General features: G+C 28.1%; 1 protein-coding gene across 2 annotated transcripts in view; it reads left to right on the top strand.

Annotated features, from left to right (window-relative positions):
- The window catches only part of LOC113550133 (zwei Ig domain protein zig-8-like), a 345,101-nt gene that overhangs the window by 300,528 nt on the left and 23,663 nt on the right, over window positions 1-20,910 (top strand). For both annotated transcript variants that reach the window (XM_026951815.1, XM_026951807.1), the window contains exon 3: window positions 18,839-19,052. In XM_026951815.1, coding sequence (XP_026807616.1) covers window positions 18,839-19,052 — 214 coding nt within the window. The remainder of the gene's footprint in view (window positions 1-18,838; window positions 19,053-20,910) is intronic.

The following is a 20,910-nucleotide window of genomic DNA, read 5'->3' as shown; positions in this document are numbered from 1 at the left end:
TATATAATCGCTTTGCTTATAGAATATAGCGTTTATTATTATGAAAAAGTGAAAACCTAAAGCTAATGTTTAATTGGCCTTTTATATTAGAAGTTCGAACTACTTTTATCTAGTAATTAAAACATTTTTATGGCTTTAATACTTATTAATTTAGGCTTAAATGGAAAATAAATTTTGCTTTGCCCAAATAGTATTAACCAAATTTTATAATTAGTTTTTTTTTTTTTAATAATTATATTTTTCAATAATATAATATGTATGAAAACGTTTATTAATATAATATTAATAGTAATAATAACAATAAAAAATAATTTAAAAAAAAATTGTTTCGTCGAATCAATAAAACAATATGACTCGCTAATTTAATTCCATTGATAGAAATTCGCTTTATAGGTACCTATATTAAAACAACCGTGTACTTATAATATAATATAATACAATACTCGAGGTGATTTCGGGGTGGTCGTCACGAACAGACCTACGACAAAAAATAAACGCGAGTCATCTCACGGGCTGTGTGTTATTCACGTGGTATTAAAATCATTATCGCATAATATATTAATATATCATATTATTATAGTACCCGACTGTAGATCGGAGCGGTCGGTTTATTTAACTTTTTTTTCCGTTTGTTATTACGGTGTTATTTTAGTTTAGTTTTTTTTCTCCGTAACGATAATCATCATCGTATAGTCGTCGTCATCGCCGCCACTAAACTCAGTGTGTGCTGCAGTCGGATTTATATTGTTGTTTCGCCCTTCCCCCACCACCGCCACCATTTTCGGATTAACGTGCTTTATTATCACGCGGGGCACTATTACATATATAGACACGCGGTGGTGGTCCGAAGTTGAAATGGCAGTACATATTTCAACGGGCCAGCTAGGGGTTATTATCATATAAAAAAAAAAATGAAAAACGCGAAAAAAAAATGACGAAGGGTTGTTTTTCTGGCCATCACCACCACCCCTAACCTCATCCACAGACGCCCTAGACCTATAAATATATCTGTGAGTTTATCATATTATATAATATATATAATGTGATATTATCATAATATTATAACATAGATAAGAGAAGCGGAAATAAAAAACGAGTTATCGTACATCAGCTGGGAGGTTCGGCATGATTATGTGTGTGTGTGTGTGTGTGTGTGTACGCGTACTATAATATTATTATATACGCCACCGTAGCAATACATCAGTTATCGCGCGCGTCCCGCCGGAAAACATGGCTAAAATATTATTATTGTTACGAGACGCGCTCGCGGTTTTCACCCGTCGACGTTTCCAGCATTGTTGTTCCGGTTCGTATTATTGTTATTATTAAATGTATATATATATATATATATGTATGTATGTATGTATATGTGTGTGTATGTATAAATCGTTTCCACCGCTGACTTGCAGTCGCTCAATCCGATTTATCGTTTATTTATGGCTCTGCGTCTTTTTCGCGATGCCGCTTCGACGGTCGTTTCGAAAAATTAAAATCGAACCGATCACCTGGTTCCCAACGTGCGTAATGTGATCGATGTACCTGCCGATACACGCATATATCGCACGTTTTGAAATATTAAAATTCGAATTATACTTACGCGTAGGGTGATTTTTTTGAAAAGTATTTTTCTCTTGAGCAATAAACAACGGTAACAATAATATATTATTAATATTAAATAATTAATGATGCATGTGGTGTCAGATTTACATTTAACGAATTTAATGAAATTGGATAAAATTGTTGACAACCCATGGTTATTATTGAATGTATATGATTATGTTATACGAAGTGTCCTATAATAAAAAATGGATTTCAAAAAACATAGTATGCAGTTTATGTATGGAACACAGCATTATCCATTTGATGGCCATCTCTGTGACTGATGCAATTGGCAGTAAGTCATGAAATGTTACAATTGAAGTCATCATATGAGGAATGCGTATTGCTGGTTTGAAAAAAATATCTTTACCACGAATATGCTAAGATATCATAATGATGACAACTGAAACTGCATTGACTTACCGAAACAACGATTATACTCCCATCCCTCTACCCTTACCAACATCAAAGAGTAACCCCTAATCGAAATCTGTCCATTTATTATGTCGTATCTGTATGTTATAACACATCCTGCCGCGCTCCCTAATACTGGTAAAAATAGCCACTGTATTCTAACACCACTAACTTTCATCATACTGTATTATTATAATATTTAGTGTATAAAGCTCGGCAAAGTTTTTGAGTTGAGCCTGGTTGCACACACCGTAACATGATACAATAGCATGCAATATATTATTATAGACGTTGTGCAGCGAGCACACGCTGTATACATAGACTTAAGCTTTTCGGCAGAGTATATACTTCGAAACTGGCAAAATTAAACTTTTAAACTATACGCAAGTAATACAATAATACACCTTAGTGTACCAAGCTTTAGCATAAATATAATATATGCAGTGTAAACATTTTTGTTTCGTCCCCCAAACCCTGTCACAAACTTCTTGCACACCCAGTGGCATGGCTTGAATTTTTCCTGGATAAGAAAAAAACGCAAAATAACTCTATATGCGTCGTAAACAATTAATATAATACTTTAAATTATTAGTCTAATTCTCAAATTATAATAAATTATTTTATTTCTCGAAAAAAAAAACAGTTTTAACTATTTACGCTCATTTTATGCCATTTTATTCGAACAGACGAAGCTGTGTACAAATAGGTACATACGATATACATACTCTTTAATATAATACAAAGAGTTCTAAAATATAAATGTTCTAAAAATATTGTAAACATATATATAATAAGTTCAAAAATTAAAAAAAACCAACTTAAAAACATAAAAAAAAAAAATTAGCTATAGCGTACTAAACAATTGTTTACCTATTATCTATGTTATTACTTTTTTTATAATTTATTGGATTTGTATGTATTATATTGTTAGGTACAATGTTTTATTATACTATTAAGATAATTTTAATAAAAAAAAAAAATCAGGAAACGATATATTTAAAAATACATTAGGCTCGCTGGAACCGTAACATTTTCTATTAAAGTCAGGTTTCTACGTTATTCATGTTCCATATTACATATAGTTGACTGTATTCTGAATTCCACAAAATATTAATTTATGAATCTATCTACTACAATAATTAACGTATTTAATATATAATTGTTGTATTTGCAAATATGAACTATACAGTTATCAAGTCGTATCATAGAATAAATACAGGCTTCGATATTGTTATTGTTCATAAATTTTTAACCATGATTACAAAATAATAAGGAACTCAAATGAATATCTTTATTTTTAATTAATACATATTTTAATCGTAAGTACTATTTTTTTTATCGCTTCAAATTTCGTGCACTGCAGCTTACCACCAATGTTCGTTCTTATTTACATGTTAATAATCATCAAGCATGATATAAAATCATTAAATGTGCTAAATAATCATTAAGCTAAGAAAATATGTTCTTAAAATGTAAAACATCTCAAAATATGCAAAATTATGCACTAAAAACTCATGATATTTCATTCATAGTTACAAGGTCATGAAATTAATTTATAGCTTGCTAAAAATAAATCTAAAATGCCGGAAAAAAATGTAAACGCAACAAAGTTTAAACCTTAATAATGCGTACGCCAAACAATATAATTTTAGGGAGTGTACATTTTTTGACAACGATCCAAAATTTACATACAATGTTTTCCATATGACGGTATTCGATGCAGTGGTCAAATCACTTGCACCGTAAAATGAAAAAATAAAATTTTTTACGAATCGAACGGTGTTTGTCCAGACAATTAATCGATTGTAGTTACCACGGATACAAACTTTTGGGTGCGATGACATTTTTAAAGTAATTTTTTATTAGTAATTTATTCAATGAATTCTATTTATTAGACTCCTAAAGCTTGTGTTATCTAAACTATTATAAAACAAGATAAATATTAGTAATATACTAGAAAAGTCACATATCATATATATTATATTAAATTGAATTGTGAGATGAATTTGATCGATACAATTATCGACCTACCCTCAAGAACTCACCAAAAATCTGAAAAAAATTAATATTTTGTACATTTAATATGTTTGTATCTGATAACATTACCCAATACTTATATAAATGTAGGGAATTATTCAGGTTATACACATAACTTCCTTAATCATTATCATGTGCACAAGTAATTTTTTAATGACCTATAACTATTACTATCATCGTTACTACAAGAGTATAACCTATCATATTAAACAAACCCTTAAAAAATATCATCAATGTTAAGCGCACAGAGCCATTATGTTATAGGTACCTAAGTCGTAATATTTGCACATTAATTTTTTACTCGTCGCATAGTTAGATGCAAGTAATCCCATTCATCGTCGAAACGACTACATAACTCGATACGATACGATACGATACATCTCATCGTTGTCGATTGGATATGTGTTTGTTGTGGGGAGGAAGAGGGTCGTTCAATTAAGAAAATAGTGTGCTCGCAATTCCCTTTATAGTCGCGTAAACGTAAGTGCGCGCGCGAAGTATGTGATCTGCAGATATAATACGGAGAGTCTCAGGTGCTTCGAGAGGGCTGCAGCAAAGAGAAAAGAAAGTTAGCTAGTCTCGCTCGTCCCCGCGGGTCCTGCCGAGCGTGATAAATGTTTTTGAAACGTAATTCTGTCCAGGACCAACGCCGCCGTCGACGAGTAGGTACATAGAAGGCCATTTGTTGTTCGCTCCGCCGATTTGATGTTGATTTGAAAAAGCGTTTGCCGTCACGATTGATGGAGTGCGCCCGGTCGGTCTCGGAATGGCGGTGGCATTATAGACGAACGTCTATTATATATATCCGCTCGTTTATATACTTATATATATTGAGAGAGAGAGAGAGAGAGAGAGAGATATTTATGAGATTTTTATATGTATACTATTATATAGCTATAGCTGGTACCTTTGTGCCCGAGTTTCGTACATATATATATATAATAAATTATATAAATTCGTGACGTTATTGCGTGTGTGGGTGTGTGTGCCCTGTATATGTGATATACACGGAGAGTATCATAGGTACTTATATATGGTGCGATAGGTATTACTTTGTCGAACTAGGGAAATAAATCTTGGGAAATATAAGTACTTTTGAATTGTCTAATGTTTAGTAAAATTATATTTAAAATTTATTTTTCTACAAAAATATATAACACTTATAGTACTTGAAACAAAAAATAATGTTTTGGAGAATATGATATTTTCTTAAGTTATTAAATATTTATTGGCGATAATGGTTTGCTCTATATTATATGGCAATGATTGGCTAGCGATTGCGTGTAGTGTGGTTTAAAGGGAATATAAAACTATATATATATATATATATATATGTTTCTCAGCGTTCTACCACTGTCTTCATTCCAGTTAATCGGTTACAAATCCGCGCGTGCTATCGGTGCTATCGAAAATCTCCGACGAATCTACAAAGTTCACAGCTAGTAACCACGATAGGTTTTTTTTTTTTTATCAAATTTCCAAAATCAATAACGTGGATGGTTTTGTCCCACCTTCTCTACGACACTTAGCCCTCTTTGAGTGTATATATATACATATAATTTACTTATATATATATAAAGAGAAAGAGGAGAAAGAGAATGAGATAAGTGCTTAACGTCATTTTGTTTGTCATAGTGTATATAATCATAATATAAAAGAAACGCACACTCATATTATAAAAAATTCGACGATGGAAAATATTTGATATTTTTAAATTCACTAGATCCGCGATATTATGTTATAGGTACACATCGTGCATCCCATCAAAGCTATGATACACGCATTTAAAGCCGCCAAATCCGCTTACACTATATATGGTATAATATTATTAATATAATATTTCGTACTTGTGCAAGTAGCGCACTTAAATAAGCGCTATCTATCACAAATACGAAATCGCGTTGGAGTATATCCTGGGAATTCGTTTTGGATATTATCTGTCAGTCAAATATAGTAAAACAATTAATATTCAATCATATATTCCGCGATCTAAAAGCCATTTCATGAATTATCTTTACGATGAAAATAAAAAAATAAATGTTATGTTTAATTATATATTGTCATTGAGCAATGTGTATAAATGCATAATGTTTAATCCTTCGTAATATATATTTTCATTTAATTGTTATAACTTTGTAATATCGATGTAGTCATAATTTTATATGATAAAAGCTTATTTAAATAATGTAAAAACGATATTAATCCTTTTCCATAATAACGATATATACCTGCCGTATTTAAAAACAAGAGCCCAATTTTAACTTCGTGAGATGAAGAACATTACTTATTTTGTTAAAAACTAAAATATTTTAATCACACATATTTTTTAATTAGTTGGAAAACTATAAGCGTACTTTAAAAACAGAAATTTTGAATTAAGTGGAATTGAGCCAATATAAGTTTCTCAATAATATTATTATGTATTATGTTCCATTATTGAATTATTTGTTATAATATTATTGATTCAAGCATACAGATATAATAGTTGGAATTTGGATTAGGCAGGTACGTTATGTTTCTACAAATCAAACCAGAACATAATAATTATGTATAATTATTATGCCGTTTCTGTGGAGCATAAATCATACAAAATTTAACATAAAAGATTCACAACATAATGTTACCTTGGCAATCCAATGCATATATGATCTGTACGTCCATTATTATCTTTTTATATTCCAGACAAATTTTTTTTTACGTTCCAGTAAAATACGTCATACGTATCATATCATATCGGTGTATTTAATAGTTGACGTAAATACTATAATATATGTATTATTGTTTTTAGTTGTGATGCGTATAGGTATTGTATATACTATACTGTATATTTAGTTACGGCGAAGTTGGATAATAGTAAATAATTATGGTAAATATAGAAAAGTTACTTAAAATATTTAGTTATAAATGACAATTTTGTCTGAATAACTTCAATGTATGCTATGCCCTATATATTATATTATTTAGATAAAAGATCAACGGTTGTTCTAACATTTATAGTTTGATGACAAGAGTTTTTTTTTTCTTTAGTTTAAGATATTTTATAACCTTTGTGTATATAAAAGCAATGTTATTAATCTATTGAGTTTATTATGAAAAACCCGTATAATTAATATGAACATTAACTGTTTATAAAAAATTAAAGAATATGGATTGTGTATAAATAGTATTTTTATTTTTTTGATGTTTGCATAATAAATTTGAAATCGTGTTCCATTCAACTTAAGATATATTTTAAAAACTAAAATGATTAAAAATATTTAGAAATTTTATTCTATATATTATAAACTATAATATAATATTTAAATACATCTTGTACACTTGTACTGCCGCACAAGACAAGTATACACATAAAATGTTATAATCTCAATAATGTAAATGAAATGTATTTTCTGTTAAAATTCCATTTGTTATTATTTACACTTTAAGCCGTGTTTACAATTGAAATTGTAAAATTGTTTTGTGTTTTCGACATAAAACTATTATTCTTATTTATAATTGTATATTATTGGAATCTTAAAATTATGAGCAAGCCAATTTCAGTTAGTCATGATCTATGCAATGAACAAGGCCATTGAATTGAAAATAGATACTCATTATACTCTATAATTAGTGGCTGATTCAAGGGGGGAGGTTGCTTCCCCTAGACAGTTATATTATATTTATAAAGTCTAACATAAAATCCAAAATAATGTGCTTACAAAATTATATATATATATCATAATATTTGAAAATATGAAAAAATTTCCCCCCCCCCCTAAAAAAAGAATTCTAAATTCACTACTATTTGAACCTGCATTAAAATGCGTGTATTTTAAAAAAAAAACATAAAAAATGTCACTGATAGAAAACCGATAGATTAGTTTTATATTATAGTAAATTAATTTAGAATACAATAATTTTATAATGTTGAACTTTTCAATTTGAAATGATATCGGTTGTAATTTTCACACACTGTAAATGGACACTTGTAGTTACCCATAAGCAACATTATACTCATATTGATTACAATAATAAAAATAAAAAAAAATTAAAGATTGTAGTTTTTGAATATAATATTATTGAAGATTGTACTAAAAAAAATAACTAATAATTATGTTATATGAACAAATAATTCTACTATAGCGTCTCGTCTTGATGTTTATTATTAATACTATTAGTATATCAAAAAATAAAACCATTTGAATAACTGAATTATAACATTTATTTGTGTAAATTAAAACAATTTACAACACACATTTCAATTGTTATTTTAAATGTATGTTCGTAATATTACCTGATATACACGTCACTCTTAAAATAAATTTACTATAACTCATTATATCCGTTTACGTATAATATAATAATAATATATAATATATTTCATAATACACAATTGCAAATGTATGACCGCAAACGTTCGGACGACTATGCATAACAAAGCATATGCACCTCGAAAATTTTTCACCCATAATTGGTGATTATTATTAGAATGGTTGATTATTGATTAAACGTAAAACGTTTAATATATAGTTACTGGGTTTCCAACACTAGTTTATGGTTTCAAATAATCCACTGACACGTTGAATTTGGTCGAGCTATTTAGGTCTGTTGAAACCATCGAGACGCGCGCATGTCTTAGAGATTTTGACTTCTAACTTCATCACAGAAATATTCAGTATCAAAGTGTAAAGTCTTGTTAGTGGATCTACTAAACTATTGTTTGCCACGTTGAATTTGGTTAAACCTTGGCTCAGTTGAAACCATCAAGGCTGACGATGATGCTTTGATCTCGGCTCCACGTGTCATAACTTTCATAGTTAGTGTAGAAATGAAGATTTTCGTCATTGAATCAGCGTATGACATGATTTATTAATTACTACTATGTATATAAATTAATTGATTACACGTTAATATTTTTTAATATGCGTATGTACAAAATACATTATACGTTTTAGAATATAATCAATTATTTGTAGTAAAAATGCTTAGATAATTATAAGGCTAATATTATATTTCGAACACTATCTAATAATTTCCATTACAACAATATTTTTATTGTTTTTATACCAAAAATAAATTTTAATTCTAATGAAAAAAAAAATTGTCGAGGAATTTACAGACCGTATAGGGTAGATATAAAACATAGAAATCAGTGTTCAACTGAGTAACGTATTTACTGGCTTTTTTAAAATCCAATAGTATGCTAATTGAATCAACTTTTTAAATTGGTTAGCTTAAAATAGATAGATTCCAGATAGGGTTTGTGGCTTGCGTAAATGTACGTGTATGACACAGGATTTATGTCCGATCACGATACAATAACGATACACTACATTAAACAATATATATATACTTTAAATTATAATTTACATGTTATTGTTCTTGTATCTATAACACTGTAATACAATGTTATACAATATATTACTTAAACATAAAATAATACAATTTTTGATTAAAAAAATTAATATATTTCTGTCTGTGGTATACCAACGTGTGGTTGTGAATCATTAACAATAGCAAAGTATTGTTTCGTAGAAATATTCATCATAATAGTTATCATACATATAGTATTATAATATTACACTGATTATTGTTTTATTAAATTCAGTTTTCCGTTGAACTCCGAACAATGGAGATGATTATAGCTGATAGTTATCTACCTACTATGTTAAAATTACGCTCGTGGTTATTAATAGAAATAAAGTAAACTTGGTCGAAACATATTTTCGTATTTTCGTTTTGTTATCCTCCTGCTTTAGAACCGGAGCAGTTCCTATTCCAGTTATTATTATATAATATTATGAGCGTATAATACGTTTATCATTCGTCGATCCCATATCGGCTGAACCGGACCCAATTACAGTCAACAATATATTTCAGGGCCAAGAAAAATGTCAATGTAATAATGTAATATTCAGAATTATTGACGACGGCAAAGTAATTTAGTTTTTTTTTTTTTATCTTTTTATTAAATTTAGAAGGAAAACGTATATTTCCTCGGTAAATATTGATGTTGACCTACAACAGCGCACTGAGAATCCCTTTTCTACGTAATACGGTTTTCAATTTAACTATATCATATAATAAAATATAACATAGGCATTACGTATTTTGTGTACATTTCTATAAAAGCAATGATGTTGCATAATTTCCATATAGCAATAAGATAGGTACATCCTACGTCCTAACCTAACCTATGTCATTCTACGTGTACGTCTATGGCGCATAACGGCGACTCAACTGATGATGCTCTGATAATGAAAATTATTTGAATATTCCTTGCGTATTGTACGTCTTTATTCTTCATACTTTGTTGACGTTTCGTAAAATAATGGATAAAAAATTTTTCGGTATTTATTAATTGAATTATATTTTTTTTCTGTTCAGTTTGACCGACAGCGCAAGCGCATTAATTAAATAACAAGATAGCACAGCGCCAAGCCTAGTGGGAAAACATAATTCGTTTCAGTTATCTAGAAATATAATAATATTATGATGGAATAAGGTGGGACAAAATGTGATGTCTGTTACGTGGAAAAATGCTAACGCCATCCATCAGCTCTAAGTACTAAAAACAACAAAATGTCACCTATTAGAAATCGAATTAGATCACTGACCCATTTTTAAAAGCTAATTTCATATAGTTTTTAAAAATACTTCGACCATTACTATTGTAATTTATTAAATGCACTTTTTTAAAATTTTATTTTAAGTTTATATGTAGTTATAATCGTATTAAAAAATGTCAGCATTAACTGCTGATTTTTTAAAAAAATTTGTAAGTTGAAAAACAAATACCAAGTTGCGTAGACACGTATTTGCTACACAACATCTCGTTTTGTTAACGAGCTAACGTTTCCAAAATGCGTTTCATTTCCAAGTCAATTCTTCTTCATCTCAGTCATTGGTATTACAAGTAAAATAAGAATTAATAACTATTTGTTCCATCAACCATCAGTCATTGTTCAATATAATAATATTTTACAGTTCTCGTTTTTTAATTTCTCACACAATGTAAAAAAAAAAAAACTCAATATAATATTATCATTTTTGTGTTTCACTTGGTAGATCATAGATGCATTATTTGTAAAAAAAAATCAAAACGTTATTGGTGAAACATCAAATCACTTATAAGTACAACGTGGAGGCAAAATCTTCAAAAAACGATATTAGCTTTTTTTATAAGCCTAATGAGTGTTTTACGTTTAATATATCACCTAGTATCCATACAATGCGAGGCAGTGATCGCCCCATTTATTAAATGCCTAGTTGGTCAGTAAGTAGTAACACGATTGGTTATGTTTTGATGAGATGCGTTGTAGTGGAGCGGACGTTCTTCTCGGCATGCAGTGACTCTAATCGTGACAGTGGTGGTTTTTCTATATTGTACATATTTCGCGAATGAGTGTCGTGGATTCGAGTGGGAGACGATGATAAATGCGATTATGAATACGATATTGCAGCTAGTTGCTGTTGCGAAATTTCGAAGGAAAAAACCGTTTTGGATAAATGTATCAAATACGCATCACGAAATAAATTGTCGTAAACGCGCGCGTATTATATATTATATATAGTATATACTTATATAAAAGATAATATATTATATTATACTCAAAAAGATAGATAAATATAAAAATAAAGGCATTTTAAATCCTCTAAACGCGCGAATGACAAAACTTAATATATTATAATATAGAAATATTATTCAAAATATATATTTTTATACTGTTCATGAATATTTTCGTATCAGTCCGTTTAAACTTTAAACCAAACGAAAACAATTTAAATTTTTTGCTTATATTATAATTATTTATTTATATTATTAAAATAATATCATAGCTTTTTTTATAAACATACATTAGACGCGCATTTCACTCCAATTCGCTATCTATAGTATCTATTATGCGGTATGATATGTAATTAATATTATGCTTAAATATATTATAATTTATTGAGTGCTTGGATTTTTATAAAAAAGTGTTAATTTTCCCCATTGTGTGTTTAGTGATAAATTATGATGCTGAATTATACTAGGTAATAGGTATATCATATTATGTTGTACTTATTATTTACTATTATCATACAGAAGTATAATAAAATTGTATATAAATTCTCGAGTAATATTGACATAAATATATTATAGTATTCACGAAAACGATTTTTTTATATATTTTTATTACGTATTAACAATTAAGTTAAACATTTTAAAACGTTTTTTACCTAGGTATATGGCCTTTATTTTCATATATAAACCAATCATTTTATTTCATATATTATTGTTTTCAAAAAGATTAACCAGAAAAATCGATGAAAAATTCTATAGTAGATAACGAACATCATACCATCTTCACATATTGTTTAAAGTTTTAATCATAAAAATCAAAATAGAAACAATATTGTAATAAAATATTTCAATAATATTATTTACCCATAGATACTAGATGTTTGTTTTGACTCTAAGCGCTTATTATATCGATAATAATATTAATGTTTTTGATAATATATTTTTTTTATCTAAATTTAAGTTATAATAAAATATAAAAATAAAGATTAGGTATAATTAGTGGACAGATATTTATCAGAGTGCTCTTGTATCACTTCACCTCCCTTTTTACTATAAAATGTGTTATAGATAATTTTGATGCACTTTATTTAAAATTTAAACGAGTTATTTTTCAACTGTTTAAATGTGTATAGTTCTTATAAGGATAGTAGTACATAAAATTAAAATATATGGTTTAAGAAAAATAAATGTATAGTATCGATTCTAGTATTTTTTATACTTTGATACTTTTAAAAATCATCATAGTCTCTACATCTTCTAGACATATTATTATTTATTGTGGACCTATTATATCTAAATTCACAAAATTACATAACTTAAAAACTAATCGTTTGATTTTGATACATCATCATTTTCAGAAAAAATATCCACTAGACTACTGATTATACTGTACCTCACAAAAGGAAGTGTTGCTACAGAATTTTGTATCTCCACGATGCATTCATTAAGTAGCACAAAAAAATCACATGAATTTGAAAATATCATCAGAGTATAATTAAAAATTCTAAATATTATACTTTTAATAGCTAAATTGTTGAAGAAGAATAAAAGAGGGGAACATGCTCACCTTGTACAGCTTGTGAGTTTTAATCTCGTGATAACGTTATACGTATAATATTATTTTAATATGTTGTACAATATTATTATTAGTTTTTATAGATTATATAGTATTTTGTGTTAAAGTAATACAGATTATTATTATTTTTTTTTTTCAAAACTCCATTGAGTGATTTTTATTATTTTATAAAATTTACACTTAATATTATACAAGTTTACAACTAAAAGCTAAAACACATTAATCATAGTAACACTCGACTTTCACGCGTACATAGCGTACATATATGCGTATATGTGTACGTGAATTTTTTACCTAGAACTCACATCATAAATCCATATACACTTCACAACCGATACGCTTCTATATAGAAAAAATAGTTTCCAACACTTAGTGAGTAGGAACTGCTGCGGGATTTATATTACATTTTAGAAGGAATAATATATCTCAAACCTTGGATTGTTGCAAGAATATGAAAATCTATACTTTTTTTTTCTGCAACGAAAACTATAATTTCTTGTTATTTTTATTTTTATCTATATTGTCGACTAGGATAAATAATAACTATTGGGTCAACGTTTAATGATAAAATGTACATAGTATATACGCAATACCTACGCAGCAACGTTAAGTTTTTACAAAACAATATATATATAATATTATGTTGTTGAAAACAATTTCTATAGTACAACCGTGCAGGTATATCCATTATAAATATTATATTATTAGCTTGATTGATAAAATGAACTCGAAAAATAATTAATAAAAATATATTAATTGGCTTTTTGTATAGTTCTTTACAGGATTGGACTATTGTATCTATATTGTGTTCTACAATTTCTAAAAATATACTTCATTGTTGTTAATTGTTATAAACATTGCCATTAATATTACTATAATATACGTGCAATTTAAATACCTACATTAAAAATCACTACAACAAGCATCGCTGAGAACAAAATACTGCTTACAACGAGTAAAATGGCTGTAAAAACCACCGTACACTTACCATTCATAAGCGCACATTTTAGACCGTTCTATAACGCAAATTTTTTTTATTGTTAAAAGGGCAAATTTGGAAGTTCATTAGTTCAAAACCACACACAATTAATTGACAGTTAAAAAATTAAAAATTTATCGTTATTAAACACATTGTTGTAAAAATAATGTAATTTATGTGATCTTATAATTTTAATACCTATTAATTAAAATTAATTATATGTTAATATATAAGATGAAATAAAGTATGTATAGCAGATAAGACTTAGATTAGAATACATTTAATGTTCTTGAGTACTTCCTAATGTTTTCAAATATTCTTATGAGTTTATGATTTTGATTGAATATGATAACTGGAGTACGGTTCTAAACAATAATAAATTTAAGTTTAGATAAATGTATACGTTATTGACTATTAGTATACATAACAGTGTGTGTACGGTATCGCCTATCGAATGGTTTGATTTTGGGATAATTGTGCGGAATCAATGCATTAAAGTGTGAAGGATTTGAATGACAACCTTTTTTTGAAAGTGTGTGGTTATGACGACCGTCAGAGTAAAATACATCGAATTACAGAACAAATTTTCGGTTATTACCTACATGCAGGTCGTTAATCGTTGTTTTTACTATTATGTACATATACAAATCAACCTGTTCATTATAATTTTTATTAATATTTATTATTATATAATATTATTTTTTGTACATTTACTTTAGGTACATATAAATAAAATCATCTAGTTTTTTTGTATTTCTCGCTTACCAGTTATAATGACTTTTTTTTAGCTGGTTATAACGAACACCATCATTACATATTTTTACATATTGCACAATTTTTACATATTTTTTGATATGCCATTTAAAATAATACTATTAAAATGTAATAAAACTGATATCAATTAATAATTTATTCTATTTTCACCGTTTGTCCATTTTTGTTTTTTCTCAAAAACGTATTGTACATATATACAAATATACTAGCCTACTCACCAATCAGAGCATAGACGACTTGCGATAACGAATCGCAATTCAATATCAATTATTTATATTATAATATAATGTTTTATCATAAGATATTACGTGTATGATTCATATTATAATATGAGATTGGCGTTCAGTCAGTCGCCATCGGTCACCGTGATTGGACACTTGTATTGTAGATTAATCGTGTCACAAAATTTATCTCCGGTATTATAATATTTCCCGCTTTAAGGTGTTTCAATTGTTTCGAATTTCAATAACAAATTGTTTATTGTGGACTCGTGCGTCTTTCCTCTCGGTATCCATTGAACATCATCTAAGTAGGATAAAAATGGATTATTTGAATACGATTAGCGTAGTGTTAATCGACGTGCAGATGTCAATATACACAAAGACTTAATCAAGTTTATATAAAACAATATCAAAGAACATTAATCGTATCATTACAACCATTATCGTAAGTAGATATATTAAAAAATAGCGTATTAACTGCGGCTTAATAAATAGATATTATTATTAATTTTATTGACTAAAATCATACATGTCAAATCAAAACGTAAAATGTGTAGAATAAAATGGATGTTACTTATCACTTATTATATTATTAAAAATTATCAAAATTTATCACCTTATCGTTACCGATAATCATGTCATACAATAATATTATAATATAATATAGATGAATTGTTTTTATCGTTATTTGTATTACTTTTATATCGATACGAAGTACAAAAATATTTTTTTGCATAAAAATATTAATTGCGTTTTTTACGATTACACAGACCTACATTACTGCTAAAAGGCACGTGCTATACAGTAATGTTTTATTAATACAAACAGACATGAATAATATCGTTTCTTCGAATGTCAATAATTAATATTTGTATTATTTGTAATAACTCGTGAGACAAAATTCAACGAATTGAAATTCGACGGTAAAATCGTGGAAATATTTTGAACACAATAAAATAGTTTCAAATTAACAATAATAATATAATATATTGTATTTTTATTACTGAGAATTATATATTCTTCATTACATTGACATTGATCGTATTACGTTGACTTATAATAATAATAATATTATTTTAAGACAAAAAACCTTTTAAATAATACGACTAACTTATTTATACTTCCATGTCACGGTGTTGATGTTATGTATAAAATGAATAATGATGATATTATCATTATCATTGTTATTTTATCAAATATTATTGAAATAAGAAATTCCTCAACATAGTATATAATATACTACGCACATGTAACATTAAAGGTACCTAATATATAATGTTTTAAATCATACATGTTCGTTGTTATTAAATTATTAATTCAGTTTCTGTGGCGTAGCCGCGGGCGGGTTAACTCCCTACACCAGTTAACGTCAACAACCTGGAGCTTGGCCTTTTTTTTACGTTGACGGGTTTCGATGAATAACCGTTTCCTCATAATATTACGTAATGTTATTACGGTTCGATTGCACCGTACAATATAAATATATTACTATCGAAGTGGATTCAAATATATTTTAACCATGATTATATTCCTTTGCATTTAATACCTGCAGTGTAATTATGTTTATTTTCGATGTTTTTAATATTATAATCCCTTTATCATCTATCCGTCAAAAATCGCTGTTTAACGGTTGTCACAAATTTATTTTTGCACGTAAATTGCACGAGAAACGTCACGTTCAAAATCCCTGCCCTTACGTCTTAAATCGTCGTTTATATAATACATAGGTATATACGAATATATTATGACGTATCGTTATGCATAGATATAGAAGCCGCACACGCAGATATATAATATAAAGACGAAAGAAAAAAAAACGCTTAAAAAAGCTTGTCCTTTGACACTGCGCGTTTCTTTTTTCCTCGTCGTTGTTATTATCTTCGTCGCCACTCATTTTAAACACTGCTCTATAAAGAACACCAGGAAAAAAAAAATAATTAAAAAAAGGGTCGGAAAACGATTTTAATTGCTCTAAAACGTATACCTATAATATACGCACGCATCATAATATACATACATACAATGTGTGATATATACCAGCTACCTAAGTGTCCTTTCACTTATCTACGCCACCGGTGCAGCGTATAATATAATGTAATAGGGTCGCTGCAGTCTCCGCCAATTATTTTGCAGTTTACTCGTCTGCTGCTGCTGTAACGCAAAATTGTCGCTCGTTATTTTGGTCAGACGTGTTTTCAAATAACTTCGTTATGTTATGATTTGCGGTCTTGCACTCAGACATGCGTCGAACGGACCCGTTGCATCTAAATGCAGCTATTTATATAACTACATTATATTTCAATAATATTTGATTTATGATTTTTTTCTGTACCTGTTTTATAATTTTTACAATCTGTAATATTAAATTTCAATGAGTATATTACATTATTGTATGGTTTTACGGATAATATTTTTAAAATTACGACACCAATGTCACTTCAATTACCACGCAGGAAAGGAGATAGTTGATCGTATTCTAAGATTCTAACGTATTGTCTAGCGCAGTAGTGCATTTTAGTGTGTAGCAACTTTGGAGTTTGGAGTACACGCGCATCTGTAAAGTGTATGCGAGGTTGACACGAATGAATGCTGAGTGAGGGGAGTAAAATTAATGACATTTCCGAACTATTATAATTAACATAGTAACATTTGTATATTTGTATGTATTTTACTTGTATTACTAATTTGAAACTACAAAAACAAGCACCAATAATATACAGAATAGGTACTCTTTTGGTAAAATAATACCGAATTATTATAAAGTATAAAATATCAACTATTACAAAATTATATTAGGTGACTACAATTATATACAATATAATTAGCTTGTTATTTTTACATAACAATATTATTATGTATGTCTTCCTTTTAAAACTGTCGATTCTTCAACAAGTATTTTTATAAACACTTAACAGTTTTATTAGATCTTGTATAATTTTAAACTTTTATAAGTTTTTTAAATGTCCATTCATAAATGTGCTGAAGACTCTGTGTTAAACGCATTTACTTCGATGTCTCCTGTAACAAATAATCATCTGCAACTTTAAATAATTTATCGATATTTAGCCCAGTTAAATTAACGTATTATTAAGTTCAAATTATTTATATTTATAATAATATCGTCTATATAATGCCCAGTCCATATATTCACACTCCATCGTCATGCGCGTCATTCTAATATTATATTGTAGCGAATATTCATAATATATTATACAAAGTAGACTGAAATAACAAAACGATTTGAACATTTTAATTGTTTTGCTCGTAAACTTAAGCCAAAACCTAGTCAAAAACCTAATTTCGCTGAAAACTTTAAATTAGTTTTTTAACTCAATTCGACGTTTTTGTCAGATTAAATAATTTTGGTGGAAGTGAATAAAAAATGTAAAATGTATAACTAATAGCTCTTGTCAGACTCGGCTCTAAGATTTTAGATTATATAATATTGTACATTTATATAAACGTTTTAAATAATGATGTCCACTTCAAGATTTCTTATCTCATCTGATCAATTATAATTATAATTCAATAATGCAAACGGTAACGTCATATTATTTTAACATTACCATTATCTTATGAATCTCAGACAACTTTGATAATTTCCAAAGCGGACATTCATAATATGTGGATCGATGGCCTTAAATTCCGTCAAATAAAAAATAATTATAACGTATCATCAATTTTTTATGTTGCAGGTGTCATGGATAAGGCACAGAGACATACATATACTGACGGTGGGCGCGTACACATACACCAGTGACCAGCGGTTTCAGGCCATTCACCATCGGTCGCATTCAGACCAGTGGACTTTGCACATAAAATGGGCTCAAAAGAGAGACGCGGGCATTTACGAGTGCCAGGTGAGCACACAACCGGTGAGGAGCATATTCGTCACGCTGAACGTCGTTGGTTAGTATTTATTTAAATATTTTTTTAAACTGACATTATTTTTCAGGGTGATTCGCCAAACATACTCACGCCCATTTTTTTCCTTTAACAACGAAATAACCGAAATTTTGAATTTCGTCATTTTTAAATTTAATACTCAAATATCATATTTTCAAATCCTTAAGATATTTTGCCCTACTTTTTGCCTTGTGGCTACACAAAGTTATAGGTATATTTTTTAAATGAGAACCTCTTTTTTATTGTAATTTAATTAGTGAATTATTATTTTTTTTTTTTTTTGTCAATGTATGTAATTCTAAATTCAAACGAGTAGTCTCTTAGTTATTAAAATATTCATACTAAGGATATTATATTAATATGGTCTTATTTAGTATATTTTATTATATTTGAACTATTCTTCAAATTATAAATATTTATAGATTACATTATGTTGTGAGAGTTACAAAAAAAAGTTACAGGTCTATCCATTTTTGAAAAAAAGTTATTTGTTTATTTTTTAGTAATAGGTACCTTCACACAGTGTTGAAGAAATAATTTTCTGTAAAGTACTATGGATAATATTGGATATGGATTACAGTTACTCATTCACTCGTATTCTAGTTGTTAGTAATATTTCGTGGTTTTGTGGTAATATAATATTATATATATATATACCTATTATATACTAGATAAATCTCGTGCATTTCGTTTCCCATACAAAATTCATACGTGTTAAATTTTATTGCCTAATGCTAACATTTAGCGCGATGATCAATAATATTTTTGGTTTTCTGATTTGGTATATAGATGATATTTCTGACATATCTCTTTACATAACAATCCCGTTCAGCGTTGCATTTATTTGACCATTTGACATCAGCATTTTAGCATTTTTATATGATAAAAATAAAACAAACAAACAACCATTTTCATATTTAAGATTGTCTATTTTTTGTCTAAATAGTAATTAATAACCGATTAAAAAAAACTCAGTAATTCAATTATTCGGATTTTAGATAATATAGATTATGCTTGATTATGTCGATTATTCGATTAACCAATTATTTATCATTCGGTTTATAAAAATAATCACACAGCCCTAGACATAACAAACATTTAATTTACAATAAAAAAAAAATTGAAGTCATCAATCCAAATAAAAACTATCCTATCTTATAATGGATACCACATCACACACATTGATTATTTCATAAAAATCGGTTGAGTAGTTTCGGAGTGCATCGTGGACATACCCGTCATACACGAAATTTGGGTATATTAAAATATTACCTTTAAAAATTAAGGGGACCCTCCTGAATTTCCACCAACTTTTATTTCTCTTTTGCCTTTATCATCATATAACTATTCTTAGTATACAAAATTATATAACCGATAAATTACTCGTTCGAATTTTGATGTTGATGTATCCAAATGTTCAGAAAAATCATCTACTAAATAATTTACAGAAATTGACAATTTTTATTTACACAAGACTTCACAAGTGCAAAAAAACTCAAGAATTTAAAAATATGTTTTTTTTTGATTTAAAATTTCAAATATTAGATTTTGAATAACTACATTATTAAAGAAAAATGGCAGTGGGCATGTTTGGTGAATCACTCTGTAAAACAGAGTTTGTATAAAATATGTGTATACAGCACACTGGAATACTGAGTATATCATTTATCATTGAACAGTCATTTTCTCAATACATACTACATATAATTTAAAGTCATGAAATCACGATGTTTTTAAAAAAAAAGTATTTTTACTATTTTTTTATCGTTATTTTTATTCTAGGTTCTTATTAGAAAATGACTAGAACTTAATATCAAATCATAATTCATTAATTTATTGTAACTTTATAGAAGAATTTAAA

This window comes from Rhopalosiphum maidis, chromosome 1 (assembly GCF_003676215.2).
Source record: "Rhopalosiphum maidis isolate BTI-1 chromosome 1, ASM367621v3, whole genome shotgun sequence".
Taxonomy (NCBI): Eukaryota; Metazoa; Arthropoda; class Insecta; order Hemiptera; family Aphididae; genus Rhopalosiphum; species Rhopalosiphum maidis.
This window is presented reverse-complemented; position numbering and strand designations above follow the sequence as displayed.